Here is a 27237-nt window from a genome sequence, read left to right on the forward strand (position 1 = left end):
TGCAACTCCACCATATACACCGCAAATTATTACAACAAAGGTGGAAAGTTGGAGCCAATAATAAGTTACGTGTGTGATAAAAATACATAAAGTAAATATGCCACCAAATTTCAAACCTCAAACAACAAGATCATCGCAAGTGCTCCAAACACGTTCAAGTCTGTATATAACGAGGGTTCTGTCTTATTTAGATGTGTGTTCATCTTCTTCTTCTTTTCAGAAAAAGATACGTGTGCTCATCAATACCTTACTAGCTACTAGTGGACGAATTCGAAATGCGCCGTAGACTATATAGTTTCATAAAATGATACAATAACAATATTAGCTTGCTGAATACGCGACAGGTCGTAAGTGGGCAAAGTGGCCTTGCTGCCATGATACATAATGAAATTCAAACCTGTGTCGCTTGGATTCGTAAAGATAAGGAATGATGTACCACATACAAAATGAAATTCGTCTGTCAATAAAAATGGTAGCTACCATTATCGTAATAAAGGGTTTGAACATGTCGAGTGCCTTTAGCTACCATTTCTCTCTCTGTTTGAGAAATGCAGTCCTAAGTTATTGCATCAACTTACAAACCCTCCTAATTAACCAAATACAAAAATCTTGTGCAGAATCTAGTTGAAGACTTGTACATGGACCATTGCTGCATGCAGTGATGGGTTTTATATACGGTATCAGGTCTACTGATTATAAGTCTATGTTTGAGACATGCAGTAGTCCTTGGTTATTGCATCAACGTACAAACCCTGCTAAGCTCTTCCCAAACCAGATCCTAACTTTTAGTAAAAGCAGCAGCTGGATATTAAACCACGCACACTAGCACCTACTAGATTCGTGAACAAACAGTAGAATATAGTGCATATAGTGAACCTATGCAGAATCCAGTTGAAGTTGCAGGAAAATCTTCTTGTGTGGCCTGATATGGAAAAATCGGTCATATGTCGCAGTTTCATCGGAAATTCCAGATTTGTATATATTCTTCCCAAAAAGTGAAAGCCACAGTGAAGAAATCGTTCTCTCTCCTTCTCTCTATTTATTTATTATTTTTTATTTTTTTTGTGGCAAAATAGAGTTTAGCGTTTAGGGTTTTCAGTATTTTGGTCGGTTCATTTGCTTGGTTTCCTCCAAAGTCTCGAGTTATGTGATCATTGTGGAGAAATTTTTCAGTCATCCCGGATAACCTCGTGATGTTGTACAGTGGTCCTCCCAACTAATAGACAAACCAGTACAACACGGCGGCGGTTTTCTATTAATTGGGAGGACGACTGTACAACGTCATGTGGTTCTCCGGGAGAACTGAAAAATTTCTCATCATTGTGATGGATGGGACACAGCAGAATCCAATCTTTCAGCCATTTTATCTATTGCGATTCTCGGCACGCCCTACTATCCATTTTGAGGGAATTTCAGAAAAATTGTTCATGTGTTTGGTCACGACCTTATCTATCCATGTCAAACAATGCACTGCATAGTGCATACTTTCAAAATATATTTCTGTGGAAAACCCAAGCATACTGACTGGGGTGTGATACTCTATGACCGGAAAAATAACAAAAGATCACAAAAGTACCGGTATGGTTGCCAATGGCGATTACAATGAGAGCAGTTATCTCAGAAACATTAGTCTCCCAGGCTATCTAGCGACACTACATTGGGTGGTAGCAATTCGCAAACATGAATCCTGTCAAGACAAAACTCTACACCCTCCGCCCCAGTCGATGCATATCATAGACAAACAGGCATACTTGCCATTCGCTAGCCTATGATTTGTCCAGAGTTCGAAATTTGGTTTTAATACGAATCTTGGGGGTGATGGTTTTAGTTCCGGATGCTCCTGATGTCTCGGGCCTGGTCGCTTCGACAGTTCTGATGACTAATTTGTTTGATATACTGGGCTCAACCGGTTTCAGTTGCAAAGTTGCAGACTTCATTCCAAGTACCTCCTTACTTGGTATGTCCACGGAAGGTACTTTAGCACTCTCACTCAACAATTTTGACATTTCCTTCTCTTTCTGCTTTTTCTCCTTCTTTAAACGCTTTCGCTCTAAATAGTCACGATCATCTCGATGGCCTTTATCCCGCTTTCTTTTCTTGTCCTTGTCTTTCTTTTTCTCCCTTTCCTTCCCATGAGGCTGTACATCCACTGTGCCAAAAGAACCGCCATTAAGATCATTCCTCGGAACCGAAAGAGCTTGAAGGCTTGCATACTTCTGCACCTCTGCATCTTGGTTATCTTGCATGAAGCTAGGTGATGAAATATCTGGTTGAGGCTGTACAAAAACTTTGCTTGAATCAGCAGTGCACTGCAATTCCTTTCCTATATTATCATCAGCATCACTTGCAAATTTGGCACTACCAATGCTAGCAGTCATCCGTGATCCACGATCATGACAAGAGTTAACTTCCTCAAAGTTTTGGTTGCTAAGGCTCACAACTTCACGGAAATTTCTGTGAGGTGCATCCACAGACACTGAACTGCTAGCATGCCCACCTTGAGATCTCTCAACAGTTTGATTATCGCCTTCTTCTGCCCTACTAGTAGTAGCAGACCTTTTTACCCTGATCTTAACAACAGGCAACTTCCGTCTGTGGCTGTTTATGGTATCCGCTTCCTTGGAAGGTTCATGAACTGCCAAGCTATCCATGGAATGTTCAGGAACTACCAAGATATCCTTGGAACGTTCAGGTACTATCATGATATCCTTGGAAGGTTCAGGAACTGCTGGCATGACATCCTTGAAAGTTTCCACAGTGCCCAAACCACCAGCGGAAGGATCTACCACACTAACCAAATGATCACTGAAAGGCTCTAGAGGACCCAAACCAATGAAAGCATCATTGGGAGGTTCAGAAGCCCCAAGATCTTCCTTGGAAGCTTCTGGAAAGGCCAACCCATCTCTAAGAGCTTCTGGAGCTGGAACTGACAAGCCATCCATGGATGCTTCTTGAGCTGCAACGGACAATCCATCTCCAGCTCCTGGTGCTGGAGCAGACAACCCATCCATGGTAGCTTCTGGAGCACCCAAAGCATCTCTGGAAGTTTCAGGAACAGACACACCATTATGTGGGTGGTCAGAAGGTGGTTCCTGGGATTTACTTTCTGGAATGAAAGCAGCAAAATGGTTCTTCTGCACATGTAAGCCTTCTGCATCACCTAGAAGCAATGGTTTGGGATCTCTTGGCACTCCATATAAGGTTGGGGGCCTGAAAATGGAACTCACTGTAAATTAACTGGAAATAAATGGACCAAAGGTTTTTGTTGAGAACAAATGTACTCCTGATAGCAAGGACAAAACAGAATGTCTTTCATCTTTCAGTGTCATCAGTGTGGTGTTACTTCTTTAATATGTAAAAGTATGTATACAGAAAGGGTGTTCTCACCTTCCTGCAAGGATTTGTAGGATACAGAATACATGGTGTCGAAGAAAGATGTTATTAAATGCCATCTGGCCTTCAAGTAGGCGAAGTAAAGCCACAAGAGTCTGGCTCTGAACTTCATCCTCACAATCAGATCCACCTCTTATCTTGCATAACCTCATAGCATGCACAGCCAACTTCACCTGCCCTGCAATTAAGGAATACATATAATAAGCATATACACATAGAAAGTTATGCAAAGGGATCTAACATTCACATGGTAGATTGAACGTTCGGAAAGTCTTTCCACAAAAGATAGTGACAAGCACCTCTGAAGGATGGCTCTTCATCTAAATATCTCAAAAATAGTGCCAAAGCTGCATCAATGCCTTTGCAGTGGAATTCAAGATCAAGGAGTGCTTTGCTTGCTTCAACCCTAACTTGCCATATGGCCTTGATATCGCGAAAAGGTTTTACAAGTTCAAATACACGATCCTGTAGTAGCAGGTCACAACCATAAGAACACTACATTCAAGTACAATAACTATAAAATAGCATTCTCATTAGGTGAAAAATATACTCACAAGAGGGACAAATCCCAAAAGTTTCAAAGCAATATGTGTCAGGGACCTGATACAGCTGACTGACAAGATACCATTGTAGCTAGGCATCAACCTGGTACATCCATTGAAAAATTAAATTAAAAGGAATTACTCCATACAACCCATTGTATGAAGTATGAAAAAAGTGAACACACCTGTCAAATTGCAAAAGCCGATCAATACGTTTCAGAAGAGATGACAAAAGGACAATACTCTGCAAATACGGTATGTTTTTCTCATGTTAATGAAGTAGACATTGAATTGAACGTAAAATCAACTGCTATCCAGGATGATTTCAGTGTTGATTTAAATAAATTGGATTTAAAATACAGAAACACAAACACATACATGCACATATATGTGTATCTAAAGCAATATGGTGTTTGTATAGAACTGCCAGACAAGGTATGGCAGTCACAATAGAACCAATGACTTATTTTATAAAACAAACCTGTTGCCCAAATTCAAGTTCTCCAACAGACTGAATTAACGAAGAAAGCCAGAACACATCAGAATAAGAGTTGCCATTGTTGTCGTTGTACTGACATACAAAACAAAGACAGAGTTAGAAACAGATTCAAACTCTAGAAATTGTGGTAGAAAAGTGAGTGTTTCACTGTCAAAGGAAGGCCGTGTTGCATAGTAAAGAAGCAAGACAAGGCATAACAGGTTTGTGAGCCAATTATAGCTTGTAAGACAATATTGGCCACCTGAAAGTTCTGTTTTTGGTAACCATATATATGTCTGCTCATGCAGGTATGAGAACTAGCAAAAACGTGACTACCTTAAACAGTTGTAGGACAAACTCAACAGCCTCTCTTGGGCTTTTCTTGTCAGCAGCTCTAACCATAGCTACAGCATGTGGAATTGCCTGCAAGTTATAAAAACAACTATTATTATCTAGAGGGTAAAAATCTAAAAACAACTATTATATCTAGAGGGTACTAGACAGGTTCACACACATAGTTTAACGTTATTAGATATGATGATACCAATGTATATCTCCCATATTGAAATGTATGAGAGATGAGTACCAGACATTTGAAATGATTCTTGAGCATACTTAATCCATATTTTTAGTGTTTCGAACTTGTGTTAGGTCCATATCAGTTGAGAACTGAGCATGGGTGATGAAATGTTACGGTAGTTCTAATAACCAAAGAATGTCCAAGTAGGCAAACTGTTCAAACAGGTGATACAGTGTTCCTGCATGCTCTGTGTTTCTCTAATAGACTCTAGTTCACTTTCTTGTATCATACTATTTGATGAATATAAGTTGTATAAAATGAGATATTTCATTATTTTGTATACACGTGCAGATTATATGAACCAGCCAACCATGGTCATGACGAACGACTTATTACATATCCTACCTCGTTGCATTACCTCAAGTACTAAGTATTCGGGAATATCATGGAAGTCATTTGGCCTGGCAACATTGACAAGAAACGTAATGTAATTGGTATTATCTGGACTAAGATCATCACAATATGCAGTTCAAACCCTACATAAATAAAGAACATACTTGGGGAGTCCGATGTTTGCATCAAACCTTCGACTTTTATAGAATGTCACCAAATGGAGTAGACCAGCCCAATCAGTATCCTGAAGAAAATTGCACAGTGAACAGGTCAATATGAAAGTTGACTCACAACAGCAAGTAAATAACAAAAAAAGTAATATCAGAACCCCAAGTGAATCAAGGATTTTAGGTATCTAACAGTCCGAGGAAATTATAAATTGTAGTACCTCAGATGCTGTATTAGCCAATGCAAAGGCTGCCTCAATTCGAACTCTCCAGAAGGCCTTGAGATCAAAAAACAAAACTTCTTAAAATTACGCTCCCGGTGATACATGATTCTGCAGCTAGTATAACTATGAATTTGGTAATACCTTGGAGTCAACGAGGAAGTTATTCAGAGCATTAACAACAGAAAATGGAAGCTGGGGTAAGGTTTCAAGCATTGCAATTGCTTGTGCCTGAGCAACAACATCTTTGTCCTTCTCCAACTGATTAATCTGATATGGGAACCACCATAAAAATAGTTAATGGCCGATAAACTAATCTAATATGGAAGACAAATAATTGACTGAGCACAAGTACCACAGTGATTGACCCACATGGCCACATGTTTATAACTCCATACAAGCATGTAGAATCACCGCAATCTCATACATACCCACATCTGTACAGGTTGATTAAAATGAATTTCAGCAAGGTATTCCATTTCTGGGTCTGCCCTCATCCACAGCAACGGAGATTCCATGCTGCCAAAAGAAAATTTTCAATATGATGAATATTTTATTCAATGAAAACTGCTAAGGCATTAAGTTTATATTATACCTGGAGCGTATATCTAGGGCAGGAGTTGCATCTCCATTATCATCTGCTCCATCAACCTTTGAACCCTTTTTAGGCTTCTGAAAGCGCCTAGCAGCAAGCTTTGAATGGCATTGTATTTCCAGCAGCTGGACTGTTTCTCCAGCCATGGGCAGAACTGGATGATCAAACGTACCGTCAAGTTCATGAACTCTGATGCTCATCATTCCAGGCCATCCACTATCACTGTTACGCTTTTCAGATTCGGAATTAGCATTAACAGTTGAATCACTTGAATCAGACATCTCTGTGCAACCACGTAAAACTGCAACTTCAACCATATTCTTTCGTTTGTTGTAGGAGAAGCCCATCCTTCAAATTTTAGTACCAAAGACAAAAGCATATAATTAATGAATCTGAAAAAAAGATCCAGGCATGAAAGAAAAGAGCATATGTAGCACACGCATGATACCTCAGCAATGGACATCCACACAATTCTACCCAGCGAGGAAAGAATTCTTTGAGAAAAGGACGCTCCAGATTACCAACTTTATTAGCAAAATGCCTAAACTGCAAAACACAATTTATGGCATTAAAAAAAACGAAGACATAACTAAAACTGTAACTGCTAGTATTGTTTTCTCAAAAGACATCACATCCAACAATATTTCAAAAAGTAATGTTTACCTCCTTCGTACTGAGAGATCTCAGAGAACGGTTCTTATCTTGAGCCCTCGAAACTATTGTTTGCAAAATCTGTACATCAAAGAATGCCATGTATTGGGAGTAAGGATGGATCAAAATAATAAGAAACAGAAAGAGTAAGTATACAGAAAGCTGCATTGCAATCCTAAGTGAAGGAGTGTGATGAAGCAGAAGAAACCAACTATAAATAACAGACTAATTCAGATGAGCCTCGTCTAGTCATCAGAATAATTCATACAAGAGCAAAAAGTTTGAAGGATTCTTACTTTACGGAAAGACTCGGGTCCCATCTGCTTTTCCAACATTTGAAGTATAGCCACCTTTTTAAGAGGTTCAATAAGTTAATTATAAAGGTGAAGAAAAGTCATATTGAGGTAATAAAGTAATGAAAAATCAAACCACATGCACTCACAGATTTCCATGATCTAATTTTGCTGTATATTCCAATGCACTGAGTACCAAATAAATCCTTACAAGAAGCAGTGGAGCTTAGAGCAGTAGCACCACTATCATCTGCACTACAAACGGCACAATTTGCCTGCAGATACAGAAACAAAACATTAGCGGCATGCATGAGTTCAAAAAAAAGAAAAGAAAAAAAAAAAACACTCATGCCAGAGCTTTCTCTTTCTTTCGTCCAAGTGGACAAAGACACGGCAAACTGAAGTAAGAAAGTGCAAAATCGGTGTTAAAGAAATGGGAAATGTAGGAGAGAAGAAATGTGACTTATTTACATAGCATGAGATAATTAGAATGCAGCATGCTATCACTTTTTCTTTCTTCCTTCCAAGTGGACAAAGACACAACAAACTAAAGGGAAGTGGGAAAGTGCAGAATCGGTGATAATGAAACAAGTTTAGGAAAAAAAAAATGTGACATATTTACAAAGCATAAGATTATTAAATTGCGGTAAATGCAAGTCTATGAGAAGAAAGAAAACCTTGTATCTCCGATAGCGGGCTTCATTATTTCCTAAATACTTTTTGATAAACAAATCTGTCAAAAACCCGGCTAGACCATCCAGTAGCCACTCTGACATCACAAGTTAATAAATGATGTTAAAGCCAGAGTTCTTAAAAAATTGAAAGACTCAGTTGAGTACCAATTACTCAAGTACCAACTAAGCAGTACAGACACCCAGATAATACTAGCTTACCATCATTCGGTGCCTCAGGAGTGATATAAACACCAAACCATTGTCTTGCAAGGGCAAACGCAAGTTTAATCCTCGTGTCAATAGTCTGCGTGAAACATTTTATGCCTATCAGCTCAACAGTAAGCGTGCTATGAGGGACATAGTTTCCACACGGTGGCCAGAAGGAAATGAATGGAGCAGGTATTTTGTAATATGTGCCAAAAACAGACCTACACTACTGTGCTGACAGTGCTGTTATTTGAAAACCTCAAGAAGATAATCATATCATTCATGAGTAACATACCTGATCAATAATCTTCTCGTCAAATAGAACTTGAGAACTAAAAATGCTCATGGAGGCCCCTGAACTCAAGGAGGATACTGCCATCTCAGGCTCTATAAAAACTTGTTTGTATGACCCAAAAGGAAAGTTTACCGCTAGATAATCCTTATAACAGCTGTGAATATAAGAATATAATATTAATGGAATGAAGTATATGCCAAAAAAAAAAAAAAAAAAAACACATTGTGAAATTAAACAGAAAAAGTCATAGACTTGGAAGACAAACCTAAATGCACTATGGAAAAATTCTACAGTGTTGCGAAGCTTTGACAAATGTGCTGGCAAGCACATGTGAGATATTAGACCACATTGGTGGTCTGGGAGGATTTCAAAGGGTGCAACCACCAAAGATATCCACTGAGCACTAACTGGAACATCTAATCTATAGACATATGTTTTGCGAGGGGGATCATCCTTGCTCAAAACCTGCAAAAGAAGTTGCCATAAAAACTTGTAACATTCACAAATTAAATACAAATCTGATACAATAAACAACAAACTGCAAAGAGAATGTCTATGAGAGAAAATCTAAGTGGCAATGATCTACATTCTATGTGCAACTATCTGCCGCTATTGCAACCCTTATCCCACCTATGACACATCTCACTAAGAGAATAATAATAAAGTCTCCAAGAGATACTCAAGACGATAACACTATGCTTCCTTTGATAAGTAACCATTTTATTCCCTACAAATAGAAATATAAAAGCATGATTCTGAAACAAGAAATTCAAACTCTAAAGTACAAAATAAGCAATAGAAAACATAAAATAAACAAATGCCACAGGTGTTCAAAAAAGGCCGCAGAGGTGGACTATGACCGAATCATTAAATGTCAAGGAGCACAATGAAACTTCATTTAGGTGCTTGTCATGGTACCATATATGACCACAGGAACTTTACAGAGACTAAAATGACTATAACAACTAGTCCATCTCCTGGTCTAAGGGCAGGGATTTTCTTAGAGTGATATGTAGTGATACAATTACTCAGGATATTACAGAGGGAATAGAATTTTAGATTTAAATGATCAAGATTAAAGGTGAAGGAACACGAGTTGAGGAATTCCAATTGCCTCTGTGGTGCATTTTTTTATGTGAACATTTCCTGGTATCCAGGAATAAGGCTGTAATGTATTCTTTTTGTTTGGCAACAAGCCACTAGCTGAGGCATAGGAACCTAGAAACGTGGCCCATCGTTTATGGTTGCATCTAACCAAGAATTTTCGTACTAATAGATAAAATTAGTATAATAGATTATGGTGACTGTTGTGTGTTCACTCAAAAGCAAGATGTACTTTGCACCTCAAAGTAAATAACCCATAAGTATATTATTTGTCTAGCCACCCAATTGAAACTTCCACTCAACAGAGGGTCAATCCAGTAGATGCCTGCGGTGAGCGTGGATCGAACACGCGACCTCAGATTCAGTCGGACGCTCTCCCGACTGAGCTATCCCCGCAAATAACGCACCAACAAGGAATCGAGTCCCAGTTATATTGTGGCAAGGCATTGGTCTATAAAGTGGTATGAACTAGCTTTGGTACTATCCTTTCAATTTTCCTTTCTTGGTTACATATTAAACAAAAAATATCTGTTCCTAACTACCTTTTTTATTTTGTCCTAATATTTGAAGGGATTGTCAATAAATGAATAGAATATACACACATTTGTACTCCAACAAAGTACCAATTACACAACCAACAGACAACAAAACCTAACCCTAGTTTTGGATCAAATCGGTTATTTCTTCCTTTTATGTTTAATTACATTTTGCATGTCATTGTATTCATTGGAAAGCATGTGCGTTTCTTTGAATGGAAATACATAATATGCTGGCATTGAACTTGGAAATGTCAGATATTCTATGTACAACTCACCTGGTAGAGTAAGGTTCCAGTGCTAACAGCCACAAGATGCCGTGCCACCGTAAACTCCAGATCATAGCTGAACATGCAACATTATAACCACAATGAATATATCAATGATTGTCAACTATACCAGATTACTTAAATAACAGCTGTAACACACAATTATTACCAGCAGCTCTGTGAAGAGTCATCCATACAAGGGAACCAGCACCTTGCACGCCGCATTTGGTTATCAGTGTGGAGCACATTATCACGGAAGTAAATCCCTGTCTCCGCTTTCTCTACCCAATAATCAATACGAATCAACCTCAAATTCTGCACCAACATCAACCCACATAAGAACCACAGGAAAAGATAAACCCAATCTCAACACACCAAGCTAATTGAACCCTAAAAAAAATGTCCATTTCTTATACATGTCATTCCTCAAAGCTAGTGGGATTAAAGCATCGTTTTCCCCTAAACTGGAACCCTCATTTTGAAAACTCTAAACGAGAGTATATGACAGCAAACCCTGAACCACATGCAACTATAGAATTCATGCACACATAGCTAATGCACAACTATCCAAGTCGAAACTGCAACAGCAAAAGCAAACCATAACCTGCTTGGCTTCTTCAGACGACTGCTGCGCCTCGTTCTCCACAACCATCTGCTCATGTGCTTCACTTCCAGCCTTTAACGCCTTGCAGCAATTGATCAGCAAGTTCGGCTCCAATTCTCTCTCAAGAGCCGAAACGTAACACGAACCGGCCACGTCAGCAGCCGAGCTCGGTGACATCACAGAGCTCCAGTCCCTCTCGCTCTCAGAATCCCTATTGTTGCTGTGAGGATAGTACTCAAACTCCGCCGGCTCTCCGTCGACAGAAACACTCTCAATCCCCAAATTCTCGGCGTGTAGCCCTACAATCCCGATCTCCGGGACCGTAATCTTGAGCTCAGTGTACCTGAAATCCCAAACCGAATACATAAACTAAGCTCAATTAGAAAAACCAGAAAATCTTCGAAACCCTAAAACAAAAGGAGCGAGAGGGGAGTGAGAAGAAGGAGCTAGAGGCGAACCCGTAAATGCGACGGAGGGCGAGGTCGATGGAGAGGCAGAGCTTCTGGTGGCGGACGAGGGGGCCGGAATTGTCGGGCTTGGCGTCCTCGTTCTTGGGCTTGCGAGGCTTCGCCATGGATGGGAGGAGATCGAGCTCAGTAGGTGTGTATCTATTTTGGCTGGGGAAGATGAAATGAAGAGGAAATTAAAGCTAAAGAAAAATATGAAATCAGGGTTTTATTTATAGACGCTCTCCCTTTGGGCTCCCTCCCCCACCGGCCGTGACGTTAGCCTTCTCATCACGGCCGTCTGCTCATTTTTTTCGGGTAAAAGAAGAATTACAGTGGACTCCATATTTTGTTAATTATTTTTTGTTAATTATTTTTTTAAATTTTTGATGGGTTTCTGATACGAAAGTTAAAATTTGGTTCCATAAAACATTTTTGGTAAACTACAAAAATAGCACACAAAAAGTTTTGAGACAAATTTTCAAAAGCTAATTCAACTTCCGAAGCAATAAAACAATGAAAACATATTCAACAAAAAGTAGTGACGATCCTCTAACTGTGGTTTTCGTCTCTATGCAAAATCATCATTAAGTTATTGTTTTAGTTGAATTTTTCACTTAAATATGACATACTAATGTCCTATAATAGTGCTATTATTATTATATGTTAAAAGTTCTAAAAATTAACCTGATAAATTAGAGACCGTGTGAGCTACTTCGTAACTAGTAACAAATTTCACAAGCTAAGGTTCCAATTAGAGACCTCTAAAAAAAAATAATAATAAATAAAAAAAAGAACGTCCGCCCTTTCCTTGTAGCCCTTTACCTCATTGCGTAAAATTGGAGCATATGGTAACCGAAGAGTATATAAAGGCCGGCAGTTTCATAAACACAACAGAATCCCCAGAATCTCCCTCGCTCTCTGGCAGAAGGGGAAGTGACCCACTACGTAAAACCCATTTCGAAAACGAAATTGGCATTGCCTCCAAAACCATGAGCATCGACGTTTTCAACAGGTACCCATTTAGTCTAGCCTTGTTCATTTCCTGGGGTTTCTCCACTGGTTTTGTTTTCTGCTTCTACATTCTTCGTTTTCAATCGCTTCTTTAGGTTCGTGAGGCTTGCCGCCAGAGCTTTCTACGATGACATCACGCCGGAAGGTGATAATAAGCAGCCCAGGACTGGCCGGATTAGCGACAATAGGGGAATCGCCGTCGTGGTGCTCGACGCGCTCTCAAGGTTTGGGAATTTATCTTCTTTTATTGAATTGGAATAATGGGATATCCTTCTCTATTTTTGTAAATGGATTTGGTTTCTGAAACACTGCAAATTAAAGTTGAAGAATAATAACAAAAAATATTTGATTAGTAATTATATCAAATACTTTGGCTAAAAATTGGTTGCTCCTTTCATTAACTTGATCTGATTAGCATGTAAAAGAATCAACACTATGTATAATTTCGAAGTGCCTGAGATGATCAATCACTGCTTGCTTCTACTCGAAAGTGATATTTAGATGCTTTGATGCCAGGCGACAATGGGTGAGAGAAGAAGATTTGGCAAAGGACTTGAAACTGCACCCTAAGCAGCTTCGTTGGGTTTTGCAATTTTTGATGGAGGAAAGACTGGTGATCAGAGAACATAGGAAGGAGGTTATTTGGTTAACCTTAGTTTTTTAGTTGTTTAAGTTAAGGTTCTTCTTTATATCCTTACATCTTGATATATTTTTTTTGCAGACAGCTAAAGGTGTGAAGATTTTCAGTGCTGCAGTTGCTGCCACAGCCAATGGGCAACAACATAGAAAAGAAGGCGATGAGAAAACTAAGCTGCAGACTCACTCTTACTGCTGTCTGGACTATGCTCAGGTTGATATGCAATATTTGCATCTTTATAATATTAGGGCCTGAATTTAGATTATTATTGTGAGCTAAGAAAAAGTTTATGTAACAAGATACTTGATGGTGCGGTTAAGTCGCTTTTGTTTTTCTCTTTCCTAACAAGAAAGGCAAAATAATTCATTTCCTTGGTTAACTTGATTACTTTATTGTCATATGTCATATATATGCTGATCAAGCATCGGCTAGAAATCCTAAAACATTCATGTTTTTCAGATATATGATGTAGTAAGGTACAGACTGCACCTTTTGAAGAAAGAACTGAAAAATGAACTGGAGCGCAAGCACACAGTGGAGGAATATGTATGCCATAACTGCAGGAAAAGGTTTTTACAGTTTCTGTTTCTTCTGTGTTTATATGTGTGTTCCATGTTTTGATACTGGAATCATGAATGCAAGCACAAATCTTTAGATACAATGCTTTGGATGCACTGCAACTGGTTTCTATGGAGGATGAGTACTTCCACTGTGAAATTTGCAATGGGATACTTGTTGCTGAGAATGGCAAGCTAGATTCTCAAAACACAACTGGCCGAGACTGCAAAGCAATGCTTCAAAATATGGAGGTTTGTTGGTTTCTGTTTTTCACCTTATTTCTTTTCTCCCTGTTTCTCATAATAAGTATCCTGTAATTGTATCGTACACTTTCGTTCTCTTGAGTGTGATGGAATTCTGCTATCACCTACTTTGTGGATATGAGAATGCAAGGGAATACTTAACTGGGTTAATGTTCTGATCTAATTCTTCATGGCCAAGGGTGTTCTGCATGGTTTTGTTGATAGTATCTTTGTTGGGTTATTTGACCATCTTGTTGATGATCCTTTTAATGGAAAGTGATACCTATGATCATGGTAGTGCTTCTAAAACAGTCCTACAATACCTTATTGTCATCCCTTGACAAAGAAATGTGCCCTTGCTTACAGCTTGTAAGCAATGATGATTTTACTGGACCTAACTTGGGAATGGTAATTATGCTAATTGTTTACTTAGCATTATCACAAATTGTTTTATGTGTATTTAGTTGCTGCTGTTGTCAATTAAGCTGATGTCTCACTTGAACATGTATATTCCACTGCTATCATTATTATAAAGTTGATAAAACGAACTGGATGCAGGTACAGCTGAAGCCTTTAATGGAACAAATTAATAGGATTAAAGATTTACCTTTTCCTGAATTTGGAAGTCTCCAAGCTTGGGAAGCCAGAGCAAGTGCTCCACGACTCGCAGAGAATGGTGATTCTAGAGCGATAAATCCCTCCATTTCTTCTCATGGGCTGGGGGATGGGATGCCCATGCCTTTCGTTGGAGATACAAAGGTAATTATTTTTCCCCTCCCTCCAGACTTCCAGTTTTAAATATAACCCTTCAGGTGAGATCGAAAGAATTCAAGTATCATTTGGTTGGCACCTCGGGTTTTTACAGCCTTGGTTTCATGCTTTGCCTTTGTACGTACTTATATTACTTGATGCATTTTCAGCTTTTCTATACTATGCTTTGCAGTTTTGACTTGATGTGTCTGGAGTGTGTTGTAAGGGAGTTTTGGTTATGCAGCTCCTTAGGAATTTGGATTAAATATATATAAACAATAAACTTCGACTGTTGTCACAAACTTACCGAATTTTGGCAGGTTGAAGTTGTTTTTTCTAAGGTTGAGGACAAGGGTGAGGATCATATCAAATCTGAAGCTGATAATACAGACCAGAAAGTTGTACCACCTTGGATGATCAAGCAAGGGATGAATCTCACAATGGAACAGCGTGGAGAGGTCTCACAAATGCATGACTCTAGTCATCAGGTTCGTCAGGTTGGCATGAAGTCAGAACGGGACGAGGATGAAGGAGATGATGATATTGATTGGGAATAGAGTTCAGTTGCAGGTAAATAACATTGTGGACAATCAGCTTTCTATTCCACTTGATATTGATTTGATTTGATTTATCAACCACTTGCATTGAGATCTTGATACAATAAAACAGGTAATGCAAATGCAAAGGTCAATGACTTGAATGTTGAAGCAGAGGATAAGGGATGATATAGACTGGGATCAAGGTTGAAGAGCAAAGCTTTTCTGTCCTCCATGTTTCTCAGCAAAGGTTGATGATGACACGTTGAGACTGATATGTACAATCTACAAATATCAAGTTTTATCCGAGGGCTAAAGGCTTTGTGAATGATATACATGTAATACATTTTTTTCAATACATAATTACATTATCAATGAAATATGGTAAAAGTTTTACTTAATTTTCCCTTATTTTACAGTAATTATGTTTATCTTTGATACTGTGATCATCATTTTTTGAACATACTACACGACAACATTACTGTATCAATACATCTTAGTTTGTTAGATTTGATACGGTGGCAGGTTGACTCCGTTCAAAAGTAGACTAACCTGACTTGATCTCAAATATTGAGCTGCTCTACTATACTTGATGTATCAGTAAATGCACGAAACCCCGCAACAAATATAGTCTGGGCCTGTCTGGGCCTTCAGGCCCAATAGCAAAGAAAAAGCACCATAATAGGCCTAAAGAAAACAGAAAAGGGTAACAGTTGCCAAAAAGTAGAAGATTTCATAAACGACCTTTTCTACTTGTAGCTGGGGAATTCCTGCCAAATGCCGTAGGGCCTTAAACCTAACAGAGAGACTCCGATCTCTCTTCGCCTGAGAAAACTCGCCGAACCTAAAAAACCAAAATCCAAAAGTCGACAACAACATCACAATTGAAACCCCTTGACTATGAGTATCGAGCCTTTCAATAGGTAACCTCCTCATTCTTCAATTTTTCCCTCCAAATTTTCAACACTGAACGATTACGAATCTGATTTCTGTTCGTTGTGCTTTCAATTTGCTTCAGGTTGGTGAAGCTCACGGCGAGGGCGTTCTACGATGACCTACCGACGAAAGGGGATAATCAGCCCAAGACTGGCCGGAGCGACAACCGGGGGCTCGCCGTCGTTGTCCTCGACGCGCTCTCGAGGTTCGTGAAGCTCAGTTTTAGTTTTCATCAATTATCTGAGTTTCGGAAATTGTTTCGAGTTGAAATTAGGAAAATGAAGTTGAAGAATGTTAGCTTTCATCAATTGAATAGTTTAGAGAGAAAGATTTGAATTAGGTTTGATCGAGAGGAGCTATGAGCTTATTTGAATTGTAGACGAGTTGCTTTTGTATGTGTTTTTGTGGAGATGAGTGTGTTTGCGAGCTCTTTGTTCCCTAGGTTGCTTAGTTTGCAATTGTAAGTAATGCCCTTGAGGTTTTTTGATGCTAGGCGACAATGGGTGAGAGAAGAGGATTTAGCAAAGGATTTGAAACTGCACTCGAAGCAACTCCGTCGTACATTGCGGTTTTTTGAGGAGGAGAAACTGGTCACCCGGGACCATAGGAAGGAGGTGATTATGTTGAACTTCGTTGTTTTCTTTGGTGCCTTTTTGTTTCTGAATGGTTCAGTACAGCTGTGATTTACATAGTTCCAATTCAATTAGTTGTTAATAGTATATAATGTGATCATCAACCCTTAAAGACAAGGCAAAATATTAAGTATTAACAACATGGGTAACTATATACTTACCGATTTTTGCAGACAGCCAAGGGTGCAAAGATATTTAGTGCTGCAGTTGCAGCCACAGCTGACGGGCAACAACATACAAAAGAAGGGGAAGAGAAAATCAAGTTGCACACTCACTCTTACTGTTGTCTGGACTATGCTCAGGTTAATTTCCTATGTTTGCATGTTTATAATTTAGTTGTGGTTTAGTTTAACAACTGCAAACAAACAAAGCAGTTTCCTGATAACTGATGATATGTGAATTGTTTAGTTTAGCAATTTCTTTTTTTCTACTTCTTTACTAGAAATGCAAGTTGACTTAATTATTGAATATATAAGATCTTGATAAAGTTTTGGCTTCTATATTTTTAGAAAAGGCCTTACACAAGAATATGTTTCAGATATATGATGTAGTAAGGTACAGACTGCACCGTATGAGGAAAAAACTGAAAGATGAATTGGAGGACAAGAACACAGTTCAGGAATATGTATGCCCCAACTGTGGGAAAAGGTTTTTGCTGTCTTTTTTATTTATTTATTCTCTTAATATGTTACTCTTTTTTATACTGTAATTCTAAATGCAAGCGCATATCTATAGATACAATGCTTTGGATGCGCTACAACTCCTTTCCTTGGAGGATGAGTACTTCCACTGCGAGAGTTGCAATGGGGAGCTTGTGGCTGAGAGTGATAAGCTAGCTTCTCAAGAAGTAGGAGATGGAGATAGCAATGCAAGGAGGCAAAGGCGGGAAAAATTAAGAGACATGCTTCAAAATATGGAGGTTTGTGCTGATTTTGTTACTTTTTTTTTTTTTTTCATAGGTATGATTTTATAAGTTTTCTGGTGACGTTTTGTTTTCTTAATTTGCTATAGCATACATCTGTGGGTATTAAGATTCAAAAGAACATTTAAACGGGTTTAAGAATTTGAATGTTCCATGTCAAAATTTCTTTGTTTTATCCAATTTTTATGGTTTGAACTAAACACGCGAATCACAATAATATTACATCCATTACTGGAAGGTGGAGACATTTTGAGTTTTGACTATGTACAGTAAGAGTATACAAGTTAGAAGAGTATCACGTGGGCCTTTGAACATCAAGTCAAGAAGTGAATGGCTATAGATCCATGTGGTCCTAGTAACTGGAGTAGGTTCAATATTACAACACGAACAGTGAGCAAAGCCTTATGCCAAGGGGTACAAACATCTTTATGAGTACTGAACTAGTTATTGATTTGAAGTTCAGAATTGATCTCCTGAAACTTGTGCAAGGTTTTCTGAAAGGTCCATTGACCTGAGCATTTCTTAAGGATTCATGTATGTTTCGTCTTGCCCCCCTAAATAAATCCATTAAGAGCCCTTCTGAGGACAATAGTACTTTGGGTGTTACCATTACACTTGCAATGGATTGTGCTGGTTCTCAGGAGTCATGTTCATATTTAAGTTTGAAATTGATTTCGTGGGAATTCCAATAACATCAGTGTTTTGTATGGGTCTCATAGAATTGATCCGTCATAGAATTTGTAAGACCATCTCTTGACATGTCTAGGGTGTTATCCATTACAAACAGTACTGGATTGACATTTGTCAATGATGATATTAACATTAGCATTATTTTGTGTTTGTTATTGCTGCTGTTCTCATTGAAGTTGATTTGTCACACAAATTTTTGCTTGTTATTGTTCTTTCTAGTGTATTCTACTGCTGTCATTCTCTCTGAGTTGATAGAATGATGGGGATGCAGGTACAGCTGAAGCCTTTAATGGAACAAATTAATAGGGTGAAAGACTTACCTCCTCCTGAATTTGGCACTCTCCAAGCTTGGGAAGCGCGAGCACATGCTCAACGACGTGCCGAGAATGGTGAATCCAGTGGTGATCCCTCCAAATCTTCACATGGGTATGGTGGAACACCCATGCCTTTTCTTGGAGATACAAAAGTAATTCTTGTCTCCAAGCTTCCAGTGGTTATTTACTTTGACAATTGTAGTTATGTGCATTATTATTTATATGCTGATCAAATCAAATGCAAGTAATTTAATATACTTGATCAGCACCTCCGGTTCATACTGTATTATGTTCATGGTAAGACTTCTTATTTGGAGGCCAGTGAATGAAGTTCCACCATTACTTGTAGAGTGAGGGATATCTTTTTTTTTCTTCACCAGTTTGATTCCAGTCTTTTTCTGCACCTCTTTGATTGCACTTCTGGTTTCTAACATGTTTGAAGTGTATTATCAGAGGACTGGTTGGTTATGCAGCTCCTTATGATTGAACTGGATTTTGGCAGGTTGAAGTTGATTTTGATAATGAAGGCAAGGGTAACGATGTCAAATCAGAATCTGATACTACAGGCCAAAAAGTTTTGCCACCTTGGATGATAAAGCAAGGGATGAACCTTACAAAGGAACAGCGTGGAGAGGTAAAGCAGGAGGCAAAGATGGATGGTACTGTAGCGGCTCCAGAGTATTCAGATGACAAAAAGGCAAATGCTGAAGATAATGAGAAGGCTTTCCAGGTCTGTTAAGTTTATTTTCTACCTTGATGTTACACCTCCCCCAGACCCCCATCCCTTCACACACACGCAACAACAACAACAAAAAAAAAGAAAAAAAAAGGGAAAGAATGTCACTTATAATCTGCTTAGGTAAGGTATAAAACATAACTAATTTGTTTCTTCATTGTTCTATAGGATGAGTATCTCAAAGCTTATTATGCTGCTATAATGAAAAGACAAGAAGAAGAATCAGCAAAGAGTCGTCAGGTTGGCATGAAGTCAAAACGTGATCCAAATGAAGGAGATGAAGCAGAAGAAAACATTTGGGAAGAGGCTCCAGTTGCAGGTACATGTCATTATTTGACAATCTGTGTTCTGTTGGATTTGAATTCTCAACCTCCTCTGGTCGAAGAGCATTGAAAATGGCCTGTTGATGTATACTTATCTAAAAGGTCATGTCTGGGATAAAAGTTCAATGACGGCAATTTAAAATGTGATGGATTCTTCTTTAATGCGCTTGAGTATTGCTGCGTTGCATAAAGGTCTTATTGGCATCATTTATTCACACACCCCCCCCCCCCCCCCCCCCCACCCAAACACAAACTCATTTGACAAGGCCTCCTTTCTAGTTTCTAATACACTCACCAGAACCATTGTGTATTTGCTAGTCATTTGATGAGTTGGATTGAAGGGTATTTTTTTTTTTTTGACTTGTGTCTGTCAATGCCAGTGTTTGTCCAAGTTAACATTGTCTTCTCTGTACACCACTGCAGGTGATGCCAACGGAAATTACAAGGTCAATGACTTGAATGTCGAAGCCGATGCTACTGCAGAAGATGAGGATGACATAGACTGGGAGGAATAATAGCCAAAGGTTTTCCCTCTTTATCCTTCTTTACTGCTGACTATGATCTAGGTCCCTCCTATTGTTGAAGTTTCAGTATATCTTGACATTTTAGATATTACTTCCAATTGATGAGCGCTGCTGATGTATAAGTAGTGTTGCCTTCATTTGCAACTCCTTGTGGTCGATCTCTGCTTGCAGAAGTTTTAGTAAGGGAATAGCAACAGTATGAAATACTGCCACTATCCATTGAAGATTGTAAGGAACTTCTTTGTTGGTTTTTGTTAGGAATGACTGTAATTACGAATGATCTCATTGCAGTACAAGCAAGACATTCGAAAAATACAGAATTTTTTTTGTGCTCCTGTTTTTCCTCTTCAACACTGTTATATACCCTTGAAAATACTAGACTATGGTAAAGAAAGGTTAATGTAACAAATCTTCTCTGCCCTTAGTATTGTATTTTAGTGGGTGGTTCACCTTTGAATCTTTTTAAGCTAGTAAACCATCCTCATCTTCCGATCTTTGAAAACTGGTATGAACTACGTGCTTCAAAAGGGTAAGGGAGTTTCCTAAAATGGAAGGTCAACATCATCGAAGTCAAAGCAGATGAGGTAAAAAAAAAAAAAAAAAAAAAAAGGTTAAACCAGATCACTGTTCCACGTGTCAATGAGTGGTGAGATGAGACAAGTGTAGTGCCTATCTGCCCCATAACCTTCATGTATGAAATGGTCTACCCGACAAGGGCCTATCATTGTGCAAAAGGCGGATTCAAAGTCCATGCCCACTCCCGGAAGATGTGCCTTTGGAGCTAGCTTGGTGTTTAATTTGCACACACAACCATAATGGATCTTTGTGTTTGGAAAATCGGTATTGGTGTTCATCACTTGCCCTAAATTGGGAAAAAGGGGGTTTGTAAAGTGCTTCACTTTTTCAATTCAAACCTTTCACTTGAAAATGTGTATCAGATTCTACATTAAAATGTCAAAATATAACATTACATAGAAAAATCAATAATCATACATTAGACATAATTCAGAGTATTCGCCACTTCGGTAGCTTCTATTTGTATTATTGAAATTCGAAATGTAAAAGGAGTAAAACAGAAATTAGAATGGAAGTGAGGGTTGTGAAGAGCAAATGCCATGATCCTGTATTAGAATTTTCCTCAGCTGCTGCTGGGTTAGGTTGGGATTCAAACTTAGGAAACCAATAAAAAGAAGAAAAGGAAGAGTAAAAGAAAAGGAATTGTTTTCTCCCATGTAACTTAGCATGTAGTGACTATATTTTTAAGCAGCATATATAGCTAGCTAAGCGTGTCACAAACAGTTGTTTTCATCATTGACTCAATTAACCCAAAATCTGAAACTGAAATATGGGAGCTGGAGGACAGATTCCAGCCTCTGTTTCCAACACTCCATGCATGAATATCAATCTCTCATATAAAGTCAAACAAGCTAGCTACCACCACAACTATATATATGAATCAAATTGGAGTGAATACTCAATTAAGAATTTAAGATGTAATAGAAATTGGATTAAGATCATATATAGTCGGTATTAAAGAATGGAAGTGTGAATTGTCCATAGCTATTGTTTGTGTGTGCTCAAAGCTAAACCAGACTGGCTGAGAAGTCCAGAAACCAGGGACCTCCCACATTATATTGTCTGGCTATAGTTCATGTCTGTCTTGCTTTTCAGATCTATTTGCAAACAAAGATCTCAATGTTTTCATGGAGCTCCTGCCAATATTCTCTCTAAATTAGAACTATGTATTTCTTTACATATTGAATCGGAATTAGGCTAGGTCGACCTCGTCAGGAGTTGAGGTTGATGAAAGTAATGATATCAAATTAAGCAGATATTTAATTGCCCGGAATCACAGTGCACTTATGCATTTAGGGATTAACTATAGCCCTATAGGATAGTAGCAGAATAACATAACATGTTAACATATAAGTTGTAGTCCTGTATACTTACTCACATCTAGTCGGTAAGAACTTAGGTGTGGAAAAATTCGAATACCGTCGATGCTAAGTAGAGTTTAAATCTCAATTTATTTTTGTTGGTCAGAGGGGATGAATTGTAACATTTGCACTGTTACTTGATCAAAACAAAAATATTCTTGGTGTGGTAAAGTTGGTCGAACTGTTTAGTATGAAACCCTCATGTTAAGAGTTCAAGTCTCAACTCTCACCGGTTTATGGCTAGTGGGTTTGAGAGGCCTTCAAGTTTGTGCGCATGCGGTGTCTGCAACGGGAGATTAATCTAGTTTTGCTAGGATACTCTCATGGACAACGGTCTGAATACTGATTAGGTGAGTATGTTACTAACTTGTTAACGTAACCAATATAGCTTGTTATCTCACATTAGTTATAGTGAAATTGAGTTTCTACGAGTAAAAGAAACTTCATTGCTTACATATATATTACCTCATCATCATGTCAAGTTCCTTGTTATTAACCCAGTTAGTCATGATGTGTAACAGTAATGTCATATAATCACTTCTCCTAATATAAACTCACAAATATACAATTGCTCAAAGGTTTGACCATCCAAAATTCTCCATAAATTGAAAAAACTTGCTCTAATTAATTTATTGGTTGCTTGAACGCAAAGGGAGCTTTCATTGAAAGAAGAATGCACGACAATGCTGCCCCCTCCTCTCCGCATCAACTGGCCTTTGCCTTCACAGTTCTCACCATAAAATAAAAACCATCATCAACTTCATCTCTGAAAAATCTCTCTCATACTTGAAGCAAGCACAACCCATTCTCCTAGCCTCCATTAACATTTCTTGTGCTCCATCACATTGAAGCTGTCAAGCTTCCAAAACCCTCCACCCCTCCATTATATTGATCATCATCTCCAAGTGTATACCCTAAAACAAAAACCCCACTATATTTCCACCCACATTTCATCAATCTAATTCTTTCTTTTCTGTTCTAGCTAGCTCCATGCACTACCACTCTCTTCCCCACCATGCCTTCCAAGCTCTCACATCTTTTTAATCTCATTATCTACCTCTCTTTGCTCTTCTTATTCCTTCATGGCTGGTTCCATTTCTCTAATTCCAAGCACAGCACTGTCTCCATCAACACGAGCAGCAGGAAGTTATTGAGTACTACCGAATTCGACTTCACCCCATTTGTCCGCCGGCGTCAACAACATCAGCATCAGCATCACAGACACCCTCCACCGCTGCCGGAGCCGGGAAAAAGCGAGCTCGACCCTCGTTATGGCGTCGAACAGCGCCTTGTTCCCACTGGTCCAAACCCATTGCACCATTGATGATGAGGTTCTTTCATTTTTGGCTTTCACAAGCTTTTTGTGTATTCATGCTATTGTAATATTCAACTTCTTTATTTCTTCTTCTTCTTCTTCTTCTTCTTCACCAAAAAGGGGAAAAGAAATCACATAATATATGTCTAGTGATGATCAAAATGTTCATGAAATCAATCAATCCAGATTTATTATATACTCCTCATTTGGATCCAATGTGAATATATGTCTAATGTTATGTGAATGAGTGCATGAAACTCGATTTCTTTACTAGTTTCTGTGCCAACCTTTACCTTATCTTTGGCACTTTTAGTTATTTAATTTTTCAATATTTGAAAATTTCCATTGAACTACGGCCATTTCACTATACGTGCAACATGTTGATGGATCTATCATTGATAATCTTGACCAGAAATAAAGGAAATCTCACTGAATTATATACTTGTTCTTGGCATCGTATAGTTAATTAACTAATACTGCTAGCTAGAAAATCAACTAGAGTTGTTGTGACGGCACGTTAATTATGTCATGGGAATCGGAATATCAGCAACACCAGAGAATAATAATATATGCTAGATATTGGTACTTCATATTCCTAATTTCATGTATAGAAAAATCGTTTACTAGTATCGTTTTAATTTTATCGGATGTCCCGGAAAGGAAAAATCTTTCGTTAGTAAGTATTAAGATCTGTAATCGATTATTGTCATTTACAATTCTATATTTTTCAGAGAATTATAACCTAAATATCTTTCAAAATAGACTCAAAGCTCAAACCTGGATAATGCAGAGCACACTGAAATCTTGAGCATGAAAAGAGGATTTGAAATTTATAAACCAGGTGTATAATTTTCTATGAACACGACGCAAGGCATTTCAAGAAATGGTTGACTTGAGACCACAAAATTAGATTTTAAAAGGGAAAAGTCTCTCACAAACACATGCATGCTGAACAGTAATGGAATATCTTCTCAAGGATTTATAGGATCCTTTTGGTTTTTGTGATGAGCTTAACAGCTTTCCAAAACGGGGAGTTGGTGTTTCAGGAAAAACGGGGTCAGAGAATATGTAAATTAACCTCCATGCATGTTAGACTTTGATCAAATTGCCTTACACGTGAGCGGTGAGCCAAAATAATTGGGGATTGATTAGGACGGCTGATGAAAAATCTTATGATCATGTGTGCAAGGTGAAATAATGGTGTCATTCTCCAAATTGGAAATTGGATCGGAAAAGTTGTGGATTTCGAATTTCTTCATGCATAGTCTTTAAACGAGATATATCAACTATGACATCTTAAAAACTGATAAGAAAATTTAAGAAGTATTGTTCTTGACTTCACTTGAGAATCAACGTCGATCGTGTTGAATGGAGTGGCACGATCACCACCTCAAAGGAGTACGAGTCGGGGTTCACTCCCTTCATCACCAAGGTTTTGGGTGGTTTGCACCGTCCCACAAGACTGGCTGTAAGGGTTGCGACAATGTGATTGTTTCTCCGGTAAAGCCACACCAGGACTCTAGGAGCTAGCATACTATTATGCTAAGCCTTGTGTGTAACAAGGTACAAAGATGCAAAAGTTTTACACGTTGAAGTTTGGTTACATAACTTGTAAAGAACAAAATGGAAAATTTGAAGCAATTTTCGCAACATTTTCAGTCTATTGGGTTTAGGCCCAAGTAAAACCACCACAATGATATTTAACGATTGTGTACATATAGCCCAAGTAACTCCACTGGGCTTTAAGATAGCTTAGCCCGAGTAATATTCTATTATTACAGACATATTAGCCCAAGTTACTCGCCATTTCATTTTGTTTGCTTACTTTCTCAGTATGATAGGGTACTATAAATCATGCATCTGCAAACTACTCGTATGACATCACACGCACACACATATGAATATCAGATTATTTGAGGCACCATGAACAATAGAGTTATAAAGTTTGAATCCAAGCTATAAAATATGAAGAAGAGCCACTTCTCATGCATATCTGTATGAACATCAAATTGTTCAAGGCACCACTATTAATTAACCAAGGAGCTAGCATAGCTCACCCGGCATCTCCAACTTCTGTAACATCAAAATTATATTTTTAAATCAATAAGTCGATCACTGAAAATTACATGAGATTCTTCTCCTAATTATAAAACCCAAGTCTTTCAACCATGCACTCTTCCTTTTCTCGTCAACTTTGCCGCCAAATGTTATTCTAATTCTGTGATCAGAGACTTGCATATAAAACTATATATTATGACGAAATTGATGTGTGTGTATATGTGTGTGTGTTATAATTAAGCTTGTCACAAATGGAAGTAGTTATATGATTATGTGAGATCGAGGAGAGTGAATAATAGAATTAGGATCATCTCCTCATAGCTCTTCCCTCATATTGCCTCATAATTAAGAAGCGAGTCATTCAATCTAATTTTATAGCTAGAATTTATCCTGCATTTAAAATGTTGTATATATAAGGGATGAGGGATTACACCAACTTTTCGATCCCAAAATCACATCTCCACCGTTCAATATGTAGTTCTATATGAGTAGATCATTTCTGCAAATTTTCAGAAATTTTGGTGATCGTTAAGGCATTAAAAACTACGATTTATAATTATACGCATGAACGATTCAGGTTTGACAGATTTGGTTCGTTCATTGATTTAATCTTGTTTGACACCTTAATAATCACCAAATTTGCTGAAAATTTGCATAATTGATCTATATATAAGAACCAACAAACTGAACGGTGGAGATTCAAAAATATAATCGAAAAGTGGGTGTAATCCCCTATCCCTCATATATGTTAAAAAAATGGATCCCTTAATAGAAGGGCCATGTATGTGTATGTGTGTGTGTGTGTACGATCGTTATCAGGTGCGGACGTCCGCACGGCTCTTAAAGTGCGGACTTTCCTCCTTTCGCCACCGTACGGCACCGGCGAGGGCGCGCCTCCATCCTAGCAGACTCCAGCAGCTTCCCCGACCATTTTTCATCCCCGGCGAGTCCGCCGAATTCCAGTTTTCCAGCCAGATTGACTTTGTTTGAAGTTTTGGGTGATCTGGCTGGAAAAATGGAATTCGGCGGACTTACCGGGGAGGGAAAGTGGTCAAGGAAGCTGCTGGAGTCCACTAGGGTGGAGGCGCGCCCTCGCCAGCGCTGTACAGTGGCGAACGGAGAGAAATCTGCACTGTAAAGCGGTGCGGACGTCCGTATCTGAAACGGATTATATATATATATATATATATGAGACGTGTAATTATTGTTTTAAATGGAACATAAGACATGTGGTGTTCTGGGTACAAATAATAATTTTTCTTAAACCGAATTAAGATTGGATGATGGGAACAGTAGCTATAGCTAGTTTAACTGAAGAAACATATCAATTATTGGAAAGGTGATCTACCAATTCGAATCAAGCAATTGGATCTGCCCTAATAGTCCTCTCACCGGCCATTATCTCGACATCGTTTTCTTCACAACCTAAACAAGGTGCTAGATATTAGTGGCTGCCTTTCGGCCCTTTGGAAAGATGATGTGTGATGACTAGATAAATTAGGGTGGTGTCCATCGGCGATTAGAAGTCTCTGTTATAGGTTGGAAGTTTTGTGCACAGTTGTGAGTAAACCGATGTTGGAGACTTGTTGATTTAGTGATAGTGGATTTCATCCCAATTAGAGCCGGACAAGTTGTTCAAATTACACTTCAACCGTGTTGTGCAGGTGGCCAAACCAGAGCAATGATTAATCCACGGTGACCTATATTGAAAAGTTAGATGGGAAT

At 38.5% G+C, this 27237-nt stretch overlaps 2 protein-coding genes and 1 pseudogene across 2 annotated transcripts; 2 read left to right on the top strand and 1 right to left on the bottom strand.

Annotated features, from left to right (window-relative positions):
* Nucleotides 1-1369: 1369 nt before the first annotated feature.
* LOC101293784 (transcription initiation factor TFIID subunit 2-like) lies at nucleotides 1370-11559 on the bottom strand. The gene is made up of 25 exons (XM_004299191.1): nucleotides 11401-11559; nucleotides 10943-11285; nucleotides 10508-10653; nucleotides 10348-10414; nucleotides 8695-8894; nucleotides 8430-8583; nucleotides 8147-8231; nucleotides 7931-8022; nucleotides 7403-7528; nucleotides 7257-7310; nucleotides 6973-7041; nucleotides 6758-6855; nucleotides 6310-6657; nucleotides 6146-6233; nucleotides 5859-5984; nucleotides 5715-5771; nucleotides 5491-5570; nucleotides 5352-5394; nucleotides 4750-4836; nucleotides 4417-4506; nucleotides 4121-4179; nucleotides 3948-4038; nucleotides 3693-3858; nucleotides 3388-3571; nucleotides 1370-3210 (listed from the first exon to the last, which is right to left on the bottom strand). The coding sequence occupies exons 1-25, from the start codon at nucleotides 11514-11516 to the stop codon at nucleotides 1767-1769; spliced, it is 4413 nt and encodes a 1470-aa protein (XP_004299239.1). The 5' UTR covers nucleotides 11517-11559; the 3' UTR covers nucleotides 1370-1766.
* An 821-nt stretch (nucleotides 11560-12380) lies between these two features.
* On the top strand, nucleotides 12381-15336 carry LOC101312736 (annotated as a pseudogene).
* A 561-nt stretch (nucleotides 15337-15897) lies between these two features.
* Nucleotides 15898-20461, top strand: LOC101294073 (general transcription factor IIE subunit 1-like). The gene is made up of 10 exons (XM_004299192.1): nucleotides 15898-16048; nucleotides 16144-16266; nucleotides 16555-16675; nucleotides 16867-16995; nucleotides 17232-17341; nucleotides 17429-17612; nucleotides 18577-18771; nucleotides 19122-19349; nucleotides 19524-19674; nucleotides 20102-20461. Exons 1-10 carry the CDS (start codon nucleotides 16026-16028, stop codon nucleotides 20191-20193), a joined length of 1356 nt encoding a protein of 451 aa, XP_004299240.1. The 5' UTR covers nucleotides 15898-16025; the 3' UTR covers nucleotides 20194-20461.
* Nucleotides 20462-27237: the final 6776 nt, after the last annotated feature.

Source organism: Fragaria vesca, linkage group LG5, assembly GCF_000184155.1.
Source record: "Fragaria vesca subsp. vesca linkage group LG5, FraVesHawaii_1.0, whole genome shotgun sequence".
Classification (NCBI taxonomy): domain Eukaryota; kingdom Viridiplantae; phylum Streptophyta; class Magnoliopsida; order Rosales; family Rosaceae; genus Fragaria; species Fragaria vesca.

Bases quoted from the DNA above. Each gene is read 5' to 3' on its own strand.
- LOC101293784 (XM_004299191.1), bottom strand. From the start codon at position 11,516: ATGGCGAAGCCTCGCAAGCCCAAGAACGAGGACGCCAAGCCCGACAAT. The intron at 10,415-10,507 runs GTAATAATTGTG...TTGCATGTTCAG, and splicing joins GACTCTTCACAGAGCTGCTG to CTATGATCTGGAGTTTACGG. The intron at 8,232-8,429 runs GTATGTTACTCA...TGTTTCACGCAG, and splicing joins ACGAGAAGATTATTGATCAG to ACTATTGACACGAGGATTAA.
- LOC101294073 (XM_004299192.1), top strand. From the start codon at position 16,026: ATGAGTATCGAGCCTTTCAATAG. The intron at 16,049-16,143 runs GTAACCTCCTCA...AATTTGCTTCAG, and splicing joins AGTATCGAGCCTTTCAATAG to GTTGGTGAAGCTCACGGCGA. The intron at 16,676-16,866 runs GTGATTATGTTG...CGATTTTTGCAG, and splicing joins CCCGGGACCATAGGAAGGAG to ACAGCCAAGGGTGCAAAGAT.